Source organism: Dioszegia hungarica (assembly GCF_025882075.1).
Source record: "Dioszegia hungarica strain PDD-24b-2 chromosome Unknown MKK02contig_18, whole genome shotgun sequence".
Lineage (NCBI taxonomy): Eukaryota > Fungi > Basidiomycota > Tremellomycetes > Tremellales > Bulleribasidiaceae > Dioszegia > Dioszegia hungarica.
In genome coordinates, this window is record NW_026515775.1 from 13,540 (window position 1) to 35,110 (window position 21,571).

The following is a 21,571-nucleotide window of genomic DNA, read 5'->3' on the forward strand; positions in this document are numbered from 1 at the left end:
ACCGATAAGATAAAGTAAGGCCGCCACGTATAGCTTCAAGGGTCAAGCCTACCCGATGAAGGAGCAGCCATCATGCGGTTCCGGACTCACATAATCAACATCCCCCTCCTGCACCGTATGTTCCTCCTTGCCCCTCTACACTCAGCTGCCGATGGCTCGTCTGTCTCATTACAAGCGTATGCTTCAGTAGCTGACATATCCAGGCATCATACGCTCTCTCGCTGCGCTAGCTCGACTCTGCGTGATCCGCTTGAGCGAAGACAAAGTGCACTTCATCGTCCCTGGGAATGAGAACAAGGATGGGGTGCAGGTGTGGTCGTGAGTGGATGTCTCACAGTCTTTGATATCAGCTGGATGACCGTGTTTTGACCTGGGCTTAGCTGACCAAGCAGGCAAGTCAAGGTTGTCAGTCTGCCTCCCTTCTTTCTTCTCCCATCGACCAACACCGCATTCCCAACCCATCTTCCAGACTTCCCACCGGTGTATCTGCTGGACGAGTGGAAGAGCCTATACTGATCAGCAGGAAACGCTGTTCAGCAATTTCCGGGTTGAGTCAAACAATAAGAATGAGATCTGGCTCGAGCTGCACCTGGATGCGCTGTTGAAGGTCCTTAAGAGCGCGGATAGCTCAAGTGAGTCATCCTCTATCTCCGATTCTCACCCTATCCCACATCGGTGCGCTCCCAGCCCGGTTGCTTCTCTTCTCCTATACCTACACCTCCTCCCCCTGATCACCTTCTTCTCTCCGGGCCATTATCGCAGAGAGCTATCAGATCGCCCGTCTTGCTTCCTAGACTTGTCAAAGCTGATGGTACAGTCAACGACGGTATCACTGACTCTCGTAACGCTACCAGCCTCCAAGATGGCGAAGTCAGCCTCAAGCTCAACAAGCGGGGTAATCAGGCAATATGGGCGTTTGATATTCGTGGCAGGGTAAGTCTGCGATCCTGTTCGCTGCCTTTCACACCTCATCGTCGGAAAGGATTGGCGATGGTGTAGGGCATAATCATGAGTCCATCCATCAGCTGTACTGCGCTGGGGATCCAGCTAGCTCACAGCTGACACTCCCTAGAGTCAGCTATCCGGCAAGCCAATGCAGATCACACACGAGATCAACGTCCATGTACTCTCGCCAAAGCGGCAAGGGGAGCTGAACGAGCCGCTTTGCCCACCTCCAGACGTCAGTTAGCTAGGTCGGTCGATGGGATACACTGAGCACAGACAGCTGACAGACAGATCCATCTCGTGCTCCCTAATCTGACGGATTTGAGGAATCTTGTCTCTCGCCTGGGAACAATGGCGGACGATGTCAAGCTCTCAGCGAATCATGTAAGCTGGAGCTCCTGTGGTCTGGAGCGTTGTCAACAGAGCTGAGTTGACATACCAGGAAGGCAAGATGGAGCTTACAGTCCGATCCAAGAATGTCGACCTGACAACCACATGGGACAAACTCCACATTCCCACCCAAAACAGTCAGCTACGATCTGTGTCACTCCTGCGATAGTAGTACTTGAAGCTGACCCAAGCAGATTCAGAAGAAGAGGAAGAGCCCGTACCCGCCGACAAGATGTTTTCGGCTGTGGTTCCTATCCGGGCCATGCAGAAGTTCCTGACGAGTCATTTGGTGGGAGGGGTTGCTATCGCATGTGAGCTTTCTTCCTCTTTAGGTCTCGGCTGGATGTCTGTCGGGAAGGGGTTCACGAGCTGATTTGATAGGTATCTGCGAGAAGCACTGCCTGATCGCCTATGTGTATATCGGTGAGTCAGCTTTAGGACTGAAGCAAAGTTCAAGCTGATGCTACAGGGGAGATAAGCGAAGCAGGAGGGGTGTTGACGTTCTTCATACCGGCCAAGACATTCGGAGACGATGATGACTGAGCGCAGGGGAGAGTGGGGGCTTGACGGTCCCGCATGGCAGTAGAGTAGGTGGGCAGATGAACACGGCGGGATGTGAAGAGGAGCGGGCTAAGAGAAGGCGCAACGAAGAGTGATGATCTGCATGAGGGTTCAATCTGTGATTATATAGTTGTACAACGATACCTTCATATGCAATATGTCCCGGCTCTTCTCAGAGGTCGCTCAGGCACTTTTGTCGCACCGCCTGGCCCGCGCATTGAGCGGCTTCTCTCGCCTCGCCTCACGACCCCGCGCCCTTCAAGTTCGCCTGGCCGCCGATTCTGCTCCGCTAGCTCGCCCCCTATGTCACGACACACCAACCTCCCTGAGCCACAAGTCCAGTATCATCTCTTCTTGTCCTCCGGATCAATATCCACGACACCCTGTCCCGCTCCGAATCCATCGTTCCCGGCTTCACGATGTGAAAGGTGGTTCCCCCTAAATCGGCGTTTGGGGTCGAGCTGGGCTATCAGCCGTCTCTCCTCATTGCGGATCAGAAGTCTCATTTGAAGCAGCACATAGTAGGAGGACTCGAGACTCACCATGCCCTTCTTGCAGTCTGCGAAAGCGGTGATCAGGTGCTGGCATTGTATGGGGAGATCAGGCGATTTGAGGCATTCTTGCGGCGTCTTCCCTGATCGAAGGACACTGCGAGGTCAGCATCCGCACTTGGAGATCCGCCAGGTATCATCCACGACAGGCTATCCCAGCAGAAAAGCAGAGCGCAGGAGACATACCAGTCAGTCCTGAGGAGACAGGCGACGAGATCGTCCCGTATTGATTGACACGCTGCGCCGGTCATTTCTGGTTCTTTTACGCGGCTGAAGGTGTCTTTGTGATTATAGCTCAATATTCAAGGTATGGACGAGTGTCGATGTGTCTTGATTACTCGATAGCTATAGAGCAGGGTAATGAGCAATTGATCAATGACCTGGATCTTTGAAATCACTAGAAATCCCGATGCCGGCATGGCCAACGAGGAATGTGGCGCAGGGGCTCGCTGCGGACCGCCGTTTGATGCGGTAGGCTAGCCATCCTCCTCGCATCCCCAAGAGGGCCTGGCGCGGCCAGCTAATCATCCCACGAGTTGATAGACACCTGATCTCTCCCGCAGACTTGCGGACGTTTTGCAAATTCCCCCTTGATCTAGCTTGATCTCGGCAATGTAAAGAGGGTGGCAATTTAAATTCAACCAGATGTCACGCTCAGATTGTGACGAGGGATACAGCCAAGACACTATCACAGGTACATTTTTCGTGCTGATCTATGAGGTGGGAGATAGCAGGAATGGCCCGCCCTCATAGATCTGGGAAACGTGAAGCGAATCGCTTCCCGTCACCTTCTCCAGCCGGAACGGGTAGCCGTACTTGGCCGGTCCAGCCTCCTCGCCTTCCCTCGACCATGCGCTATACTCGAGACAGCCGGCGTACTTCCCATCTTCGAGATAAGTAACAAGAGGGCGGATGTCCCCATAGAGCCAGCAGAGCCATGGTAGGTCGACGCAGCGAGGTCGAATCTTGACATTGTCGCCGGTGGCGAACGTGAGCTTGCCGATACCTCTTCCAAAGTAGGATCCGACGATATTGCAGGCGGGGCTAGGTGGACTCCCTTCGATGGAATTGAACCCAGAGATCTCTCTCATGATGCGGAGGTCTCTCTCCCGTTTCATTCTCCTTGGAGATCAGCTTGGCATCTCCGCAATCTAATTCCGGAATGCAGCGCTTACGACTTGATGACCGGCTCCAGGTCCTCACCCATGATCCTACTGATCAAAGTCCCTATGATCAGATAACCCATCTCTCGCCCTTCTTTGCTATTGCACATATTGACCAATGAAATACCGAGGGAAGGGAAGTAGATCATGGATCCAGTGAAACCGGGTATCGAAGCGTAATGCTCAACATAGGCGGCTCCGCGACAAGACCCACTGAAAAGTCCCATCCCATACTCCTCGGGCTTGTCGATGATAGAGTTGCCTGGTCGATCTGGATCGCCAGCGCTGATCTGAGGCTTGGCGATGAGAGAGTAGAAGGGGTCTGTAGGCAGGTACGCCAGCCATTTTGCCTGTTCTCAGCCGAGTTCCATCTACCCAAATGGTGAAGCATACCATATCCTCAGCGCAGCTCACCAATCCAGCTGATCCTTTCCATGCGATTGGGTTTTCGAGGGATCGCAGGCCAAAGTCGGCCCCGTAATGTATCACCAGTGGCTTCGGCGCCAGATCGCCCCCGCTTTCAGCCCCATCTCCCCTCACGTGTCCCTCCGCGGCATCCTCGCCTCCTTCACCCCTGAAGCTAGTGGCTGTCATACCGAGGGGCCCAAAGAAGATTCGACCCAAGTAGGCCTCGACAGTCTCTTCGGCGAGTGCCTCGATAGCCGGGACGCACAGGTCATACATGATGTTGGCGTATCTCCATCGCGCTCCAGGAGAATTCGGGCATTCGACCCCGGCAAGGTAGTCGTACTATCGGTCAGCTGTGGTCCGCTGCTGGTCTCGATGTTTGAGACTCACGAGGTCAACCTTCCTCGCCTCTATCTCACTCCACATACCGCTGTCTGCGTCGATACCGGTAGTATGGCTCAATAAATGAGCAAAAGTAACGGTCGTCGTGCCATCTGCCTCGTTTGTGAGCCTGAATCGAGGTAGAATCTGACGAATTGGGGTGTTCTCGTTGAGGCCGTGGTCGTATAGCAGGCGTATAAGCGCGAGTGCCATGATATGCTTAGTCATGGAGCACAGTGGGAACCGAGTCTGGGAGCTTCTGTCAGCGCTAGCCCTCATACGTACTCAGAGCAACGGAAAGCAGCTCACCCTGGGCGTGACTGGATCGCTGCCATATGCTGTACCATACGACCTAAAAGCTGTCTCGCCGGACCCGCCGTTGGAGGCATGTCGATGCACTGTAAGAGATACACCCGGGATTTCAGCCGCTTTGGTATATTCTTGTATAATACCGTCCAGGCTCTTGTCTAATAGCTCGGTGAGAGCGGGCACGGCGATGTCGGTGTCAGTCTCGTCAGAAGGCATCATATATCTGTTGCGTTTGACTACAGAGCGGAGCGAAACGGAGGGTAATCAGAGTACGAGTCAGCAGTTCCGTTGATAAAGGAGTCCATACCCCTGGCGAAAGACTCTCCTTAGTCGAATCCCCCAAAGGAGATGAGGGAAGCGAGGACAATAAGACTAGTCAGGGGTTGATGCATGATCAGAGCTTTGGAAGGCTACTCGCGGTGCAGCACGAAAGGCGGCCCCAGGTAGACCTGCGACACTTCGAGCTTGTCGCCATTTCCCACCTTTTCGAAGCGGAACGGAAACCCGTACTTGACGGCCCCAGCTGGGCTTCCATCTCCTCCCCATTCCTTGAACTCCAGACAGGCAGCGTACTGTCCCTCGCCAAGATACGCGACGATCGGCCGGATATCTCCGTACATCCAGCAGAGCCAGGGTAGGTCCGCGCATCGAGGTCGAACCTTGACGTTATCGGCGTCCATGAATGTGAGCCTGCCGATACCGGGACCGAAGTAGGTGCCGAGGATGTGTGACGATGAGCTCGGCTCGACACCGACGACGGCCTCGAAGTCTGCTGAGTCTTTGGTGATACGCGCAATTCTCTCCTCAGTCATTCTGCAATCAGCTTGGCCCGCTCTGTTTACTCACGCCCTGATGACGGGCCCAACATCCAATCCGAGGACGCGGCTGACAATGACCCCCACGATGAGGTTGCCCATCTCCCTTGCCTCCCAGCTGTTGCTCATGCTCGCCACCGAGAGCCCGAGCGATGGGAGTGTGGTAAGCAGGCCCGAAAAGCCCGCTATTCCCGCCCAGTGTTCGGTATAGGGGACTCCGTGAAAGGTCCCAGCGAAAAGACCGAGGCCATACTGTTCTCCAATATCCAGTATGGAGTTGCCGGGTCGGACTGGATCGTATGAAGGAGTGCGAGGCTTTGACGCGAGCGAATAATAAGGGTCGGTGGGTAGGTATGCGAGCCATTTGGCCTATTATAAGCTACATCTGATTGTCAAACTCACCATGTCTTCGCCGCAGCTTACAAGCCCGACCGACCCCTTCCACGCGATGGGGCTTTTAACAGCCTCAAAGCCGGCTTTCGCGCCAAAAGCGACAACGCCTGGAGCGGGAGCCTTCCCTTTCGGCTCGCCCGAGCCCACATCGCCTCGGATATGCCCTTCCGCCGCATCCCCAGCTCCCTCCGCCTTGAAGCTTGTGGACCACATGTCGAGCGGCTTGAAGAAAATGAGCTCGAGATAATCGTCGACAGAGCTACCCGCGAGAGCTTCAATCGCCGGGACGCATAGATCGTAAAGAATGTTGGAATAGCAGAACTTCACGCCGGGAGGGTTTGCACAGGGAGCTGCAGCGAGGTAGTCGTACTGCCATTTAGCTTTGCCTATAGGCACACTAGCTACACTCACAAGAGAGACTCCTCGAGCAGTGATCTCAGCCCAGAAGCCACTGTCTGTCTCGAGACCGGTAGTGTGACTGAGCACGTGCGCCCAGGTCACCCTCGCTTTGTCATCGGTCTCGTTGGAGAGCCGGAACTCTGGAAGGATGTTTCGAACGAGCGTGTCCTCATTGTATCCGTGCTCATGAAGGAGACGAAGGAGAGCGAGGGATACGAAGGTCTTTGATATGGAGCAGAGCGGGAACTGGGTCTGGTAGTCAGCTGGTAATCAGGCAAGACGATGCTCTGTACTTGCGCTCACCTTGGGAGTGATTGTCTCGTCGCCGTGAGCGATCCCATACGATCGAAAGACAGTCTCCCCAGGTCCTTCGGCTGAAGCGTGACAATGGATAGTCAGGGACACGCCTGGGATGCCCCCGTCTTTGGCAAAGTCTCGGATGATCTGGTCGAGTGTGCCATCGAGTAGCTCATCGAGAGCTGGGACCTTGGCATTGGTGGTGAGAGGTGCCATGGTGACGATGAGAGCCCAGCGAGACTGATGAGGGACAGTGAGAGGGTCAGTCAGCAAAGGAGAGTTGCGGAGGGCTCGTTCTCAGCAACGAAGACCAAAGGATACCTTTGTCCGATTGGATCGGACATGTCGAAGCAGGCTTCGTGTCTCTCCTTCGGCCCTCTTGAGAAACATGCTAGTCAACATTTTCCTGGCCGTTGGTACGTCTATACCGAAGTTCAGCTGTGATGCGACCTGATGCGATACCGCTGAGCACAACAAGGTCGAAGGTGAAGCTGATATCCGTAGTACCGTGGCCTGGGCGTCCCACGCCTAAATCCGAATACATAGCGTTATCGACAGGTAACGCATCATCGCGAGGCAGATCTGTCATTCCATCCATGAAGCTTCTGTACTCCTCTCTTCACACCTCATCTTATCGATCTCACACTCTGCCGATTGCACGCTTACTCAGCCTACCTTCACAACAATGCATCTAATCGAGATCGCTTAAAAGGCAATGACCGAATGGAACAGACAGGGATCATCTCTGCTGTCTGCCGATCGGACCGGTGCAGGCCTACGACCTTTCTTACCTTTGTCTCTTGCAGCTGGGCCTGGGGAGCAAAGACTCGGATAGGCATGTGAGTAGCTTGACTGCTGATTGTTTCCTGGCTATCGTTTAGTCGTGCATGTTGGTCGCCGTGTAAGGCGGGTGAGGCCGGAGGAGAATGATATCCTTTCCGCCCTGATCGCTAGGCCGTAGACGAGTCTGAGCTCGGGAGGGATACCGTCGACTACTGCTTGTAAGGGTTGCAGTTATCAGAATGGGCGGGTCGACCGAGGGCATCTGGGTCCTTGCCTTAATCTCCCTCCTGCTCGCCTCACTCTGATCATACTCCTGCTGATATGCCTAGCGGCCTGGCTCAGCCCCCGTCCTCAACCCATCCATTCTGCTCGACTATACTACACCCATCCCAGAAGTCCTGCGCGCCGCACTGCTAAAACCTTACCTTGACTCATCCTACGACACGGCATACTTACCCTCGAATCGCAACCCCGTTTGTAGCGAATATTCGGCCTACAAAGCCCACGGAACAGCCTCGCCCAACGACAGTCCAACGGCTGGCTATCAAGCGGCGTATATATGGAAGCGCATGGGGATATGAGGGCTCAGGTGGGGGACGGAGGGGCAGAGAACGTTATCTGCTCGGATTGGGCAAGTGACATGGCAAGGACTCAAGGAGGAGCAGCTGAGACGGAACAAGGGGTCAGGCCGGGTCAGGGTGCGAGCGAGTGTGAATGGCGCCGCATGATGATGGGCTTCCAGCTGGGCATAAGGAGTGGCTTAATTGCGGATAGGGAGAGAGGGGTCGGAGGGAAGAGGAAAGGAAAAACTTTGGGGAGTAGAGGAGACACTGTAATTGCTTTGAGTGAGCATGAGGGTTGAAGCTCTGAAGACGTGGGCGGACGCAAGAGTGGGGAGGCAAGAAGCAGAAAAGATAGAGCTTGAGACAGGAGGCTGGTCTTGGAGTGCACAAGGAGTTTCGCATGGTGTGAGGCGATGTATGTGGTCAACTAGTAACAGACAGCGCGCTCACGCAACCCTTGTCATCATCATACCTCATGCATATTGACGCTAGCGCTACCGGAGCTCACGGCGACTGTGTCCTCACATCGGCCTCCGCCAAGGCACCTTGCCACCTCTGGCCTGTGTAGGTGTCGTGTTCCTGCCCGGACCGGCTGGGACGGCATTTCTTGGCACTGCCATGCTCCTTTGCTGCTCCTCATACCTCCTAACCGCGCTCATTACCTCGTATCTCGCGCGGCACTACCCACCGCTCGACTGAAGTTCCTGTAACTACGGGCCCACGCAATACCTTCCCCGCTCTCCGCCAAGCCCGATGTTATATGCCCTCTCGTCTCGCGTACTAGCCGGTCCTACACAAGTCCTCACTAATACTCACGCACCGCCTTCATGATCATGAATCGGTCCCAGCGGCGTAAAGAAAGCAGGCGGGGAAGAAGGGGGAGTTGGACTAGTCAGATATATATCGTACTCTCGTCCTTCTCGTATTGTCATGAGTCTATGACATCGTACCGAGTAAGTCCAGATATCATAGCCTTTGCATCTCCTAGACGTGTCCTATTCACTGAGCCCGCTGACAGCCGCTGACCGTATCCTGGCTGTCCCCATCCCCAGACTAGCCCACACCTTCAGTCCCGTCCCCAACCCGTACCAGGCTCGGACTAGACCCCGCCAGCTGGTCCAGCCCTCGACGCAAGGGGCGCCACCTCCTTCATACGCTTCCTCCCCTTCGATCATCCCCTACTCCGCCCCTGGTCCCTTCTGACACCCAGATCCGCACGGCCCCGCACAGCACTAAGTGGCGTTGAGTGATGATCATCACATCACTCTGGCGCGCAGTCTTGGCTGCCGCAGCGACAGCTCCATTTCCATGAGGCTCTGCGATAAGCACTTCTACTCACTCGATAGCACACACGAGGCTGTGAGCTAGCTGTAGTCGATGTACAGGCAGACGTCATCAATGATGGCATGTACATTCGGCTGCAATCGTCAGATTCGCCCATCATCCTGAGCTCAGAGGAAAGTCGAAAAGGGTCACATACAGTGATACTCACAGAGATGTCTGTTCCAGGGCGCAAAGGCTCACTGTGGCTCTGGAAGTGGGAGAGCCCTCCCTGGGCATTCGGCGGTCCTTGTCCTCGAGTCGAGCTATGTAGGCAGGTCAGGCGGAATGTTGAGGGGTCTCACGCGACCACTGGTAAGGTCAGAGTGCTGCTCGTCTCAAGCTCGGGCAAGAGAGCCACTCCTATATCATGCAAGCATGAATGGGGAACGCTGGAAGGTGATAGACAGGTAAGAGCTCGCATGATGCACGATGATGATCAAAGAGGGAGAGCCCGATGATCTGACGGTGCAATCTGAAATGTGGTGATGACGAAATCCAAATTTGAGCTGGGACGCCCAGGCCACGGTAATCCGGGCCGACTCGGATGTTCGGAGCCGGAACAGAGGTGGAGGCGTGTTTGGGTGGGAGCAGAAGGGATGATGCTGGGATCTTGAGAATCTCTGTCTAGGTGACCTGACGCACTGTCTAGGTGACCTGACGCACAGTACTGACTTCACCTGACTCCATCTGGCCACCAAGAAGGAAAGCCAAGCGATATGTCAGCTCCAAAAGTTCTGCAGGTCGGGGTCGTGCTCTTCAATGGCGCCTTACCGCTTGAGTGAGCTTCGCGGCGATTTGGAGGAAGAGAAGCGGGCTGATGACATCAGCTTCATTGGGTGAGCGCGATCCGCCGAGGCAGACATGAGCTGTCGGAGCTGAATAACATACAGCCCCTCATCCATACTGTCTGCCCTTTCACCGTCCTCAATTGAGAGGAACTCGATCGAGACCCCCTATGCCTTCGAGATCACCAACCTTGGCGAGACACTCGACGACGTCACTTGCACCGGCAACCTCAACATCAGGCCTGGCAAGACGTACGCGGATGTTCGGGAGGGTCGGGCCAAGATGGACATCATGCTCTTGCCAGGAGGCGTGGGCGCTCGGCCATGGAACGCGAGCCAGGCGCTGAAGGCATTCATCAAGTGGGGAGCAGGGAGCGCGGAGTACACCTTGACCGGTAAGTCTGTCTGATGTACTCAAGGTCTCCGTGCTGAGATTACAGTGTGCACGGGATCCTGGCTACTCGCTGATACCGGCGCGCTCAACGGGCAAAGAGCAACGACGAACAAGGCCGCCTTCCTTGAATGCAAGGTGAGCCGCTTCTTCCCTCCAGCTCTGCCTCCTCCTTGAGCTGATTGCACAGAAAGCAACTGCCGAGCACACCGTCGAGTGGATCCCGGAAGCTCGCTTTGTCCACTCGGGCAAGTTCTGGACCTCCTCGGGCGTCAGCGCGGGTATCGACATGGCGTGTGGGTTTGTCGATGAGCTCTGTGGGAAAGAGGCAGGGGAGAAGGCCAGAGACTGGGCAGAGTACACGTGAGTTGGGCGAGCCCTCTCAAGGTTCTAAGAACGGGTATTTCATGGGCCTTCAAGCTGAACACTGTAGCTCGGCGTCCGAGGGAGATGATCCGTTCGCCAAGAAATGCGGTCTGATATAAAGGGCTAGCGACAGGATGTATTGACATAAGCGAGTGGATCACACACACCTGACACCTTTACGCCGAGGTCTCGAGCAGGGCGCCCAAACCAACAAGCTGTGCATGACGGAAGATCATTGGCAAGGGCAAGATCAACGACGGGGAGGGCACGGCAGATCATTTGATGTTTATATTAGTGCCAACCAGCCGAGACCTTTCAGTGGGATTAGCACAGTGGTAGTTGTAGCGGATTGCAACGAAAGTAGCATCACATCCGCGGGTCCCGTGTTCGATCCACGGATCCCACTACTTCTTTTGCTTTTTGCATGCGCGCTCTTACATCTACCACCTTCACCTCCATGTCCCCTGCATGCATGGTCGGGCGCAGAGGAGCCGCGCATGTAGCATAAAGGTGCTGCGACCCATGCTCATAGTCGCGCATTTTGGATGACCTAGCAGGAAGATCAAGGGTGTGCGATGTGTCACAGCGGTCATCATCAAAGACCGTGATCTTGCTACGATTACAGATTCGCTTCTATCTATTTACAAGCTCATACAACTCAATGATAGTACAAGAGATATGTAGTCCTTGAGGTATACTCAGACCATTCGAGATGCCTCCCATGAGTCGCACCCTAGAAGCCGCCCACCCGCTTTTTGACCTTCTTCTTCTTCTCCCCTCCTCTCCCCCCAAACGGTCCTCTCTCGACTTGTGTCGCCACCAGACTCTGGCTCAGCCCCAGACCCTGACTCCCCTCCCCTCCCCCTTGCTCCCCTCCGATACTGTCCCGACCTCGGCCACGCTCCTCCGCTAGAGGTGACGATCCTCTCGGCCCAAAGCCGGAATTGGCAAAAGCCGACACACTTCCCGGCTTCCTTCGGGGCTGATTCCAGCCTTGTAACGCCGGCTGAGATTGCGCAATGATGGGAGGCGCATCTCTGCGAGGAGCGGCGGGCTGAGAGAAGGATTTGGGCGCCGCGGCGAGATTGGCATTGGGGGAGCCGGGGCGCGATGAGCGGGGAGAGGGTAGGGGCCGGATTGGCCGTTGAGCCGTAGGCGCGACAATGGTGAGGTGGGCCGGAGGATGCGTGCCGGCATCCCCCTCGGGAGGTGATAGCCACGGTCGCCAGGTATATGAGGATGGAGGGGAGATTGTCCATTCGGCGAGAAGGGACCGGGCAGTCGGCTGCTGGATCGAGCCGAGAAGGGGATGGGGTACCGCCTCTCCATCCGCCTCGTCTTCAACGTCTTCGGCCGGAAGACGGGGCTTGAGTACGCTGAAAGTGACCGCAGGCGGCCCCGCCTCGCTCAGAGACAGCCCAGCTGCCCGGGCGAGCATCTCGTCATCCGCATTCCTCTCTGCTTGCGCTTCTTCCTCCGCCAAGATAGCTACAGCCTCGGAGGATAGTACCGCCGTGGACAGAGCCAGATCCACAGCGAGCGCCTCGACGGCCTTCCGATGTCGACTTTTGGCGGCTTGCGTGTCCGCTCGCTCAGGATAGGCAGTCCGCAGCGTCTCGAGTATGGCCGAAAGGGAAGTCATGGGACCGCCATCGGTGTTGCTGAGGTGTGTGTCGACTGCTGAGGAGGGGATAGTGTGAGTGTGAACGATGTGTAGGTCCCGAGTGTAGTCGAGGGATGAAAGATTGACCGTTTCTGTCTCAACCAGCAGGAGAAGGGGGAGGGGTCGGAGGAGATGAGATCGCTTAGGCTCGCCTTCGGCCAGCACGGAATCACGAGCAAGCTCAGCGCTGGAGTTATCAGCTATACGTCCAAGCTTCACCTTCAACAGAGGTACAGAGCAGCTTACGCAGTGACAAAGTGGTCAAATGGCGCGTCGATCTCGCGGAGATATCGCCCAAACTCATCCGCGTTGAAGATTGGGTCATCCTCCTCGGGCGTGGTATCTTTGTTGATCGCTACATGATCAGCTTAGTCCTCGGCAATGGAGCTCAGACTCACCAAGCCAAGCCCACCGAGCGTCAAAGATCGTATAGCTCGTTTCGCCCTTCTCATTGACTTTCACCGCCGCGAGTTCATGACTCGCCTTGTCCGCTTCCGCTTGAAGCTCCGCATCCCACACCGCCCGGAATCGCCCGGTTTCCCCTTCCCCCTCCTCTGCGGTACCAGCCGCGATCTCCGCACTCCAGATAGACCCGTCCGTTGCCAGCGCGATGAGAAGAGGTGATGTCTCGCCCAGATCGGTCTTCTCGACATTCCGGTCGACAAAGATCACGTCTGCGAGCGGTTTCCGCCTCGCGTCAATCGGTAGCGAAAGAGTATGTGGAGGATGCAGGAATCGGAGGGCGCCGTGGTTAGATACGTGAAAGACGAGAATGGCCGGACAGGAGCGGGACGTCAAGACATAGCAGTCTGCAGGTATCAGCTAATGTAGTCGCTTGAGTATGGACTGAACGACTCACCACTATCGTCCCGCGTCAAGTGGGTGATCTGAATATCCCGCAGTTCTCCCTCCGAGAGCTCATGTTTCCAGCTCATTACAGGATTGCTTTCGGGCCGATCCTCGTCAATCCAGAGGATCTGGCGAGTAGTAGCGAGGCAGGTGTAGGTGCATTGCCGGCCGGAGGCAGTAGTGTCGATTGCAGTGAATAGGCGATCTGGGGGCAAGGTCACGATCTTGCGTTGGGGCTGATCGGGATCCTGACCATCAGTCAAGTTCCGCACAGTCTCTGCGGAGCGACAAGGGATGTCCAGCTTACCTCAACATCGACCGTATATGCCTCGGAGGCGGACATGACAAGCAGAGACCCTGCCTGCGGTCCATACGCTATCCGAAAGAAGTTGTTCTTCTCCGTTGTCACTGCCTGTCGGATCATAGTCCTGCCTATTAGCCCCATCCCGATAAGATTTCTCTAGAAGTTTCCACTCACAGCTCCATCGTCCCCGTGCCCGCCGTTGAACCCCTCTTCCATCCCCACATCCATACCCCGCCAGACTCATCCACCACCGCCGCGCATCCCCATACCTCCGGATCCAGCACAGCGTCCACCACCCTTCGCCCGCCCACCTCCTTCGGCCGTATTTCGCCCATTTTGACTAGCGCCATTGACGAGGAGGAGGGGTTGGCAGGGCTGTACGAGGGGTTCGGGGTCAGGCGGTATGCCATCAAGGACGAATGTTGGCGGACCAGTAGGCAGGTGGCGTGTACTAGACTGTCACTTTCGATCGAGGCACGGGTCAGCAGGAGGAGACTCGACTCACGGTCGTCCCGGTACAGCGAGACCAGGGGGGATGACGCGATCTGTAGAATTCGAGTTGAATATCGCTCGACGGGAGTCGATGAGGGTATGAATCGGTTGAGTCTGGCATTTTTGACATGCTTGTCCGTGTCGCCTAAGACGGTCGCCATATCTGTCGCGTCAGCAAATCGTATCTGTACGCGTGGACCGTTTGACTTACATAGCTCGTTCCCTAGCTCTCCGCCTGTATACAATACCACATTCCGCGCCAGCTTCGGGAACGGGTTCCGTTGCGATACCATCTGCCTGCCGAGGAAGGGATCGTACGCTCCCTGCTTGTGCGCCATTTCCAGCTCCTCGGTGATAAGGTCTTCCAGTCCCAGGTGCTCGTACTTGTCGCAGATCTGACGGGCGTACTCGAGCTATAGATAAGCGCAGCTCCATATTCGTATAACTCGCGCTTGGGGCTGCGGAGGGAATGAGGAGACAGGTTTGACCTACCGATTGGGCTGTACTCGGTCGGGCCGTCAATGGAGCCGCAGGCAGTAGCCGAGTTGGCGGAACGAGCATTGCCGGCTTGCCTAGACCAAACTCGATATCATCTACTGGGTCAGCTTTGGACGATCAGCCTTTGGAACCACTAGAAACCCAGCATACCTTGATGCTCCGATACGTACCCCCAACTCCAGCCTTTCCCTCTCCGCTCGACCCGCGCTCCCCCTTCCGCTCCGAACTCCAGCTCAACCCCGCCCAGCTCCCTCAAACCATCTTTGCCGCTCGCTCCTCCATATGACTCGGTAGCTTGCGCATTCCCAGCAGCATCGGCGGCTTCTTCGCCTGCAGCGATCTTTCTGGGCCGGCCGCCCTTGTTCTTGATGGACCGCAATGTTGGGACGCTGGCGGGGAACGACATTCCTTCGGCTCTTCACGTCAAAGTCCTGAGCGACAAGCTTGGGCCGGTATACACTAGGATTGTGATGCCTATGGTGCCGTATGTGAGGACCGCAGTACGGTATTTGAACGGCCTGAGAGCGAGCTCCGGCTCAAATAGGTCGAGCGGGTCGAGGCTGATGCTGTGAAGATAGCGCGTCGAGGCTGTATGTAGCGAGGCATCGCTCTTCTTTTTGGGGTGAAGGAGCTCCTTAAGAGGAGCTGTAGTAATAAGGCAGAGCTGTATATGATACGTGGGCGTCTGTATGCTAGGGTCTGTACGATGGGGCAAGAGAGTCAGTGCGAAGAGATGGAGCTTTGGCCACAGCTTGCGCGAGCAAGCTTAAGTTTTGTTGACAAATTCGCAGGTCCGTGCGTCAAGTTTCACATTTGCCTTGATCCTTGAGGCGGAGGGCGATGAGGCATGAGGCCTGTGACCTGATGGGCCAGTACAATTTCGCCACCTCCGCGGAAGACCAGAGAGACCTAATGTCGCCTACCCCACCGGCGCGGTCAATGAAGGCCAGGAGAGCATGAGCTGTCGAGGGAGATGGGGTAGATAGCCGGGCTGTCCTTTCTGGATCTGACCCGCCTCGTCCAGCTCCTCACCTGAGCCTTCTGATCCAGACTAGTCGTCCCGCCTCCCCGGCAGCATCATACGCTGTATATCATCTCCACCGGTCAATTACTTACATTCCCTGCCAAGACCCCTCTGCGTATCAGACTTTTCCCAGCTTTGATCCAGTTTGTTGAGCACGACCCACCTCACACCGCCTGAGCGACCTCCAACCCCAGTGACAATGCCCAGCACGTACGTTAGACGATTCATCATCCCGACCTACCGGTAACAGCGCTGAACTCGAGTGCAGCAGGTTCATCCCACTCCCTTCACTTCAGCGCCGCGGCTCAGAACGCAGCACAAACGGGTATCAGAACCTCGACAAGGCCTCATTTAACGTCAGTAACTCACCAGAATCGCCTCACCGCATCAAACAGAAGCTGATCAGCTAGGACCGTATAACAGAATTCGCCCGCTCCATATCCTCCGCTCAAAGCTCTCGACCATCAATAAGTCCCCGGAGCTCTTTCTCGTCCACTGTCAGCACAAGCTCCGGAGCGACAAATGGGAAATTCAGCTTCGTTGGGCGTTGCAGGGAACTTTTGAGGAGATGAGTAGAGGTACTGCTAGAGTGTAGGAAGCCCCCTCCAAATGTACTACCTTTCATCGGTGTAGCACCATGAGGCTATACCAGTCGCTCATCCCGCCCCCGTCAATCCTTCGTGAGGTCAATGATGCCAGCCTTTCCCTGTCTTCTCCGCTTTGGTGAGTTGATCTGTGCGTCAGCTATGTATGATTAAGGAGGTCGACGCACAGAACTGACCTCGGATATTGTGATAGGCATTTCCCGCGTGTCCAAGTAATCAGGACCCTTGTTCGCCCGCTTGCTGGGCCCGATCACGTAGTCCCCTTCGTCAGCTGGCGCCTCGCGCTTGACATTCTGCATGTTTCCTCTTGCAACCTGGCTGGGTCCCGGCGCAATCGGTTGTTGCAGGGGTGGGAGCTCGTCTTCCCCTGCGTTTGAGCTGAGCCGCATTTACACGGCATTGAGGCAAACCGCACAGAGACTCACCTATAACTCCGAGGAAGCCGAGTTCTGCGGGGGTATGATACTAGGCGGTCAGCCTGCAGTGAAATGTATGAGGTCCGGCAAGTCATCGACGTACTTTCCAGATAAACCGGCATATGAAGGCATTCTCTTCCGCTGGCGTGAATATGGAGGTACTTTCAGGCTCATATGGCCTGAGATTGGTCGCTCTGCTCTCAGCGTATGTCTCCAGTACCGGTCAGAGACTCGTACTGGACCGCTGAGCCAAGCCTGTCATGTCAGCGTTGAAGATCCGAACACGGGCGATCGGGCAGACCCACCCCATTTTCTTCTCGTGGACGGCTCCCAGCGAGGCTTCTGACGTTCCAGGAGGCTCATAGAGGTCGTCTCCTTCGATAATCGTCACCTGTGTCCCCCACCACAGCTCGATCTGGATCTTGCCCAGCGCGTCCACCGTCGGCCCTCTGATTTCTACCAGATCTTGGTCGTCGGTTTTGGGCTGAGTGGTCAGCCGATGATCAGTCGGAGCTCAGGTTATGACTACCATCGGTGCAAATGTCAAGTCTGCTTCGAGCATCTCTCCGTCCTCATCCACAAACATTGTAGACACTTCTCCCTCGTCGTTGATCTCCCCCTCGCCCTCGATATCACTAATCGTGAGGGAGCTGATGTTTCGTCCATCGATGTTGATGTCGACGTTGACAGCGTCCGTCGAGGGTCTCTCTGGCCCAACGATTGAGAATTTGATACTGAAGCTCTGCGATCTCAGCAAGTCCTGCAGTTCCCCAGCGCCGAGACTTACCGCTCCTTCCTCGCATGCCAGATAGCACTGATGCTGCGCGCCAGCTAGACCACTTTCCTCGTCTTCTACATCCGTCTCGCGATATTCGGCTACTGATGAGCCACCTTGCTCCAGCTGCCATACGGTCACGATCAAGGGATCACGTACGGAAACGCACGCCCGAATTGTCATTGCGCTCTATCCAGGCCTGTCTTCAGTCGTAGCGGCTGATAAGGCTCACCTCGACTCTGTAGCCTTCTCCCGAGTAGATCATGGTGCTTCGTAGAGTATATGGTCAACCTAATGCTGCGTATAAGCCAGCCCGACGCGTCGGATCTGACATGCACATGAGGAATGTGGAGTTGGGCGCTGGGCCTCGAACCGAGCGAGAATCAGCGGTCGGCGGTCACGTGCAGCTTGCGCTACGCTATGATACACGCGAACGGCCCCTCGCGTCTTACATGTTCTGCATATCGACAGCTCTCTAGTATATACAGTCCAGTTTTACTCCGAAGCCTTGTCCGTCCCGACGGGTAATATCTCTTGATCTCGTCTCCGACCCCGAGCCTGTCCTTCCTCACTCGCCCGTCAAGTCGATAACGCCCGCCCTGGCTCGTATCCCTCGCTTGGGCGGGTCGAGCTGTACTCTCAGTACATGTCTTCCAGAGGTCTCAAACTCCTTGAAGCGGGAACTCACTTCCGATACCGGTATTGGAGCGCTGCGTGACCCCAGACCTGTCTTCTCCGTCTTGACCCGCTTGACCACCTCAATCTTGTCGTCCTCTTCGTCGGAAGAGCGCTCCCTCTTCGCAGCCGTGCCGTTGGATGGGGAGGCTCCGGGAGCCTGTGCTGGAGACGCGGGAAGTGCTTCTTCTTCTTCTGTTACCCATCAGCCTGCTGACCTCCTGTGTCGTACGACCAATGTCATGATGATGCTGACCTATAATACCCATGATAGCAAGCTTTGCGCGTGTGTGGTACTGTGAGGAGTTGTCAGCTGATTTTCCAAAGTCCATAGAAGGGATGGATGTACACGCCATTGGAAGCGGCAGACATCGGCCTGGTAGGCTGCGCACGGGTTTGAAGTGGACGTAAGACCTCCGGGGTATCTCTCTCGAATTGACGGCTCTACGTCGTGAGTTTGAACCCAGTGACGGGACGAATGACATCCGTCACCGATGAGCCCAATCTGTGCTCATCAGCTGCGGCTCGCTTCCAAGTCGACGTCCGCAGATCATTGATGCTCGCTCGTTCGCTCACTTGATTTGTTTCTCATGTATTGCGCCCAGACTTGCCTCTGTGATCGTAGGCTGACTTCTTCTACTAACATGACAGATGCCTTGTTGGATGTACATCTCGATCTTACATAGCTGGTCGACAGCTGCGCCTCGTATCTGGACCTGATCTTCCTCGTCCGTCTTGGGCTACAGGATGAGCTGTGATCTCGCCTGCAATATCGTTGGACTGAACTCACCATGGAAGTGAAAGCTAGGTCTGCTTGACGCTTCTGGCCGTTCTCATTGATGTACATACAGTCAACGTATGATTCGACGCGACCGTTCCTCAATGCACATCCTGCCAGCTCCCTTCCATCGATTCGTACTCCGACTCTGAGATCGACCGGCGGTCTCCCGGGACGTACGCAGCGGAATTTGATTCGGAAGGTCTAGAAGATACGACTTAGCACGGGCCTTGATAGCTCAATCCAAAGCAGGCAGAACAACCACTCACAGCTCCCTCTTCACACTCCAAGAAGGCCTCTCTGAGCCCGTCGGCTTTTCCGCTCTCTACAGCCAGCTTGTGTGTCTCTCTGTGTTCGGCTACTGCCTTAGCTAATCAGCCCCATCATCTGAGCTGTGAGCATACGTACGAAAGCGCTCGGAGCCGTCTAACCGCTCTATCCAGGCCTGATATCAGCGTCAGTCGCGTGACACTCAGACATACCTCGATGTCGTATCCTCCTGAACTATACCGCATGGTGCGAATGGCTCTCGGTGGATGTAGGCAGACCAGCTGAGAAGGCAGTGGGATTGATTGGCAAAGCGAAAGGATGGCCGGGCGGACTTGCAAGGAATGTGGAGTGACAGCGGATGCCGTAATCGTCAGACTTGGCAGTCCAGTCATGTCCAGTCTGTTGCCCCCCCTTCAGACCAAGCTCAGGCTACCCCGACAGTCAGAAGGAGCACCTACGGCTGAATGATCTACCCCGAGGACCCTCAAAGAACAGCACATGTTTAACTTCAGCTCAGGTTTCTCGGTCAGAATAATCCAGACCGAGCAGAAGCGTTTCCCCTTCGCCCTATCCTCCCTTTCCCCCATGTATGCGAGTCAGACATCAAATAGAGTCGGCCAATTATCGAGCAACGGTCGAGGGTACAACGGGGATGCATCCTGCAATTCGACAAGCAGTGAGTGACTGGAGGGTGTATAGTCTATATTTCTAAGGCCCGCTTCATCAGCTGCCAAGTAGCGAATGATATACTGTCGTCGTCAGCTCAGACTTCGCATATCAGGACATGGCCCCTCCTCTCCATTCCCCTCTCTCCATTTTCCTCTCTAAACTCTTCTGTCTCACTCCCCTCTCTCCGCTCCGCATCCTTCGGCTCGACCCGCTCGCGCACTCACCTAGTCATAGGCACCACCTTCAAATACCCAATACTCAATCCCACCCAGAACCCCCGTCCCCCTCGTTCCGTATACACCCCCCTGACCGCCTGCCTCCAATTGACTCCCCCTCCCCCTCTTGCCCCACCCACCTGCATCCGCCTCCTGACCACCTCGAACGGATACGACGCCGTCTGGCTCACCGCCCCCGCTATCGCTCCGCAAGCCAGATCGGCCGTCGTTTTCCGCTCGGCAAAGTTCGGGAGGTAGATGGGGAGATAGCGCTTGAGGGTGCCGTATGTGAGGAAAGAGACGCCAGCGTATGGGATCATGCCGAGGATAGTTATGGAGAAGCCGCGGTAGAAGGGGTAGAAGGGGAGGGAGCGGATAAAGGGGGAGACGGCGGAGGGTGGGGCGGTAGCTGCTGCTGCTGCTCCTGCAGTTGCGGATGTGGATGCGACGGTGGAAGTAGAGGTAGCTGAGGGCGTCGCGACAGCCGCTTCGCGATATATCAACCTCACCGCCTGCCTGAGCGTTGTCCGTTCTCCTTCTTGCGTCTGGTATGCTAGTCGGACGCGAAGCAGCTCGAGGGGGTAGGTGAAGAAGACGGAGGTGACGCCGGATGCAGCGCCGGCTAGGAAGTAGCGCTGGGGCGTTCGATGATCCGGTGTGGGGATGAGGATCTGATGGTTAGTTTTGGTCCTGCACCGACGGCAATGACAGAGATGGGTGTGCGAGGAAAACCTACCGATTCTAACCAGTCATAAGCCATAAATTTGATTCCTGCATATGGGAATATCCGCAGTAAGGTCGCTGAGTGGCCCTGGAAGAGACCGCGAACACCGGCTGTACGGTAGATATGAGACATGGCTGATACGAGGCCTCGAGGGTTACCTGCTGATCAGCTTTCCCGCTTCAAGGGAGGCGTTACGACCTCTCGCTCTGGCCAACACCTTGTCCACCTCCGGTGAGACCCGCTTTACGCGTTACTCATGGCTCGGCATCATCCCTCGAGCTCCTCTCGTTGACCAACATGCAAGGTAGCGATGGCTCACCTGCGAATTGCCTGAACTCGGCATTAGACGTCTGAAAGAGGATCTTTATCCGATCCAAGGGAGCTATAGCTGTTTTGGCCTGCCCATCAGCTCCCAGCTCCATTTATAAATTTGCAATAGGACTCACTACACATCCAGCAACTCCTCCAGCTACTCCACTACTCAAGACTGCATATCAGCCTCTGTTCCCCGTACACTGAGCTCACGCGACCCCCTAGAGCCGGTGACTCACCATGATCCCATCCCCGTCTATCTGCCTTTGCCCTTCTCCTACTTTCCCTCCACATCGTAGCCGTCGTCCATCTCTCACTCTCCCTGGCGGGCGGATAGTGAGACGCCAAGTCGTGTGCTTCGCGAAGCTCGGGCGAGGTCGATGAGGGGGTTTCGAAATCGACGGGCAAGGCTCGAGATTTGCCCTTCCGATCCGAGCTCAAATTTGATGAGCTAGCCGACATGCCGCTGATCCCAATGT

General features: G+C 55.7%; 10 protein-coding genes and 1 non-coding gene across 11 annotated transcripts; 3 read left to right on the forward strand and 8 right to left on the reverse strand.

Moving 5' to 3' along the window:
- Positions 1–72: 72 nt before the first annotated feature.
- MKK02DRAFT_18360 (checkpoint protein Hus1/Mec3) lies at positions 73–1,878 on the forward strand (the record flags this gene model as incomplete). Its single annotated transcript, XM_053085933.1, has 11 exons — positions 73–115; positions 204–318; positions 393–405; positions 524–632; positions 818–933; positions 1,073–1,180; positions 1,237–1,329; positions 1,388–1,472; positions 1,527–1,646; positions 1,717–1,758; positions 1,805–1,878. The coding sequence occupies 11 exons, from the start codon at positions 73–75 to the stop codon at positions 1,876–1,878; spliced, it is 918 nt and encodes a 305-aa protein (XP_052943142.1).
- Positions 1,879–2,240: 362 nt separating this feature from the next.
- MKK02DRAFT_18358 (cytochrome c oxidase assembly protein PET191-domain-containing protein) lies at positions 2,241–2,698 on the reverse strand (the record flags this gene model as incomplete). The annotated part of the gene is made up of 3 exons (XM_053085932.1): positions 2,241–2,357; positions 2,439–2,544; positions 2,634–2,698. The coding sequence occupies 3 exons, from the start codon at positions 2,696–2,698 to the stop codon at positions 2,241–2,243; spliced, it is 288 nt and encodes a 95-aa protein (XP_052943143.1).
- Positions 2,699–3,160: 462 nt separating this feature from the next.
- MKK02DRAFT_28997 (beta-lactamase/transpeptidase-like protein) lies at positions 3,161–4,788 on the reverse strand (the record flags this gene model as incomplete). The annotated part of the gene is made up of 5 exons (XM_053087680.1): positions 3,161–3,569; positions 3,623–3,960; positions 4,025–4,360; positions 4,409–4,655; positions 4,709–4,788. The coding sequence occupies 5 exons, from the start codon at positions 4,786–4,788 to the stop codon at positions 3,161–3,163; spliced, it is 1,410 nt and encodes a 469-aa protein (XP_052943144.1).
- Positions 4,789–5,118: 330 nt separating this feature from the next.
- Positions 5,119–6,828, reverse strand: MKK02DRAFT_28998 (beta-lactamase/transpeptidase-like protein; the record flags this gene model as incomplete). The annotated part of the gene is made up of 5 exons (XM_053087681.1): positions 5,119–5,521; positions 5,555–5,892; positions 5,926–6,285; positions 6,328–6,567; positions 6,619–6,828. 5 exons carry the CDS (start codon positions 6,826–6,828, stop codon positions 5,119–5,121), a joined length of 1,551 nt encoding a protein of 516 aa, XP_052943145.1.
- Positions 6,829–8,953: 2,125 nt separating this feature from the next.
- MKK02DRAFT_28999 (uncharacterized protein) lies at positions 8,954–9,518 on the reverse strand (the record flags this gene model as incomplete). Its single annotated transcript, XM_053087682.1, has 4 exons — positions 8,954–9,123; positions 9,224–9,274; positions 9,312–9,376; positions 9,451–9,518. The coding sequence occupies 4 exons, from the start codon at positions 9,516–9,518 to the stop codon at positions 8,954–8,956; spliced, it is 354 nt and encodes a 117-aa protein (XP_052943146.1).
- Positions 9,519–9,997: 479 nt separating this feature from the next.
- On the forward strand, positions 9,998–10,942 carry MKK02DRAFT_39062 (class I glutamine amidotransferase-like protein; the record flags this gene model as incomplete). Its single annotated transcript, XM_053090420.1, has 6 exons — positions 9,998–10,059; positions 10,109–10,117; positions 10,172–10,461; positions 10,507–10,595; positions 10,648–10,820; positions 10,891–10,942. The coding sequence occupies 6 exons, from the start codon at positions 9,998–10,000 to the stop codon at positions 10,940–10,942; spliced, it is 675 nt and encodes a 224-aa protein (XP_052943147.1).
- A 199-nt stretch (positions 10,943–11,141) lies between these two features.
- Positions 11,142–11,229, forward strand: MKK02DRAFT_t14. Its single transcript has one exon. It is a non-coding gene; the product is annotated as a tRNA-Cys (tRNA).
- Positions 11,230–11,556: 327 nt separating this feature from the next.
- Positions 11,557–15,035, reverse strand: MKK02DRAFT_29001 (uncharacterized protein; the record flags this gene model as incomplete). The annotated part of the gene is made up of 10 exons (XM_053087683.1): positions 11,557–12,673; positions 12,733–12,841; positions 12,885–13,295; positions 13,346–13,583; positions 13,643–13,763; positions 13,814–14,090; positions 14,145–14,294; positions 14,343–14,544; positions 14,624–14,724; positions 14,780–15,035. 10 exons carry the CDS (start codon positions 15,033–15,035, stop codon positions 11,557–11,559), a joined length of 2,982 nt encoding a protein of 993 aa, XP_052943148.1.
- A 622-nt stretch (positions 15,036–15,657) lies between these two features.
- MKK02DRAFT_29002 (uncharacterized protein) lies at positions 15,658–17,714 on the reverse strand (the record flags this gene model as incomplete). The annotated part of the gene is made up of 13 exons (XM_053087684.1): positions 15,658–15,713; positions 15,746–15,764; positions 15,817–15,910; positions 16,023–16,095; positions 16,116–16,296; positions 16,435–16,625; positions 16,684–16,723; positions 16,778–16,853; positions 16,980–17,158; positions 17,204–17,416; positions 17,462–17,550; positions 17,609–17,648; positions 17,682–17,714. The coding sequence occupies 13 exons, from the start codon at positions 17,712–17,714 to the stop codon at positions 15,658–15,660; spliced, it is 1,284 nt and encodes a 427-aa protein (XP_052943149.1).
- A 303-nt stretch (positions 17,715–18,017) lies between these two features.
- On the reverse strand, positions 18,018–19,564 carry MKK02DRAFT_29003 (uncharacterized protein; the record flags this gene model as incomplete). The annotated part of the gene is made up of 9 exons (XM_053087685.1): positions 18,018–18,080; positions 18,138–18,319; positions 18,381–18,420; positions 18,474–18,629; positions 18,769–18,864; positions 18,915–18,947; positions 19,172–19,260; positions 19,311–19,347; positions 19,385–19,564. The coding sequence occupies 9 exons, from the start codon at positions 19,562–19,564 to the stop codon at positions 18,018–18,020; spliced, it is 876 nt and encodes a 291-aa protein (XP_052943150.1).
- A 308-nt stretch (positions 19,565–19,872) lies between these two features.
- Positions 19,873–21,554, reverse strand: MKK02DRAFT_34844 (putative coenzyme A transporter; the record flags this gene model as incomplete). Its single annotated transcript, XM_053089026.1, has 6 exons — positions 19,873–19,921; positions 20,066–20,727; positions 20,793–20,938; positions 21,100–21,178; positions 21,227–21,267; positions 21,332–21,554. 6 exons carry the CDS (start codon positions 21,552–21,554, stop codon positions 19,873–19,875), a joined length of 1,200 nt encoding a protein of 399 aa, XP_052943151.1.
- Positions 21,555–21,571: the final 17 nt, after the last annotated feature.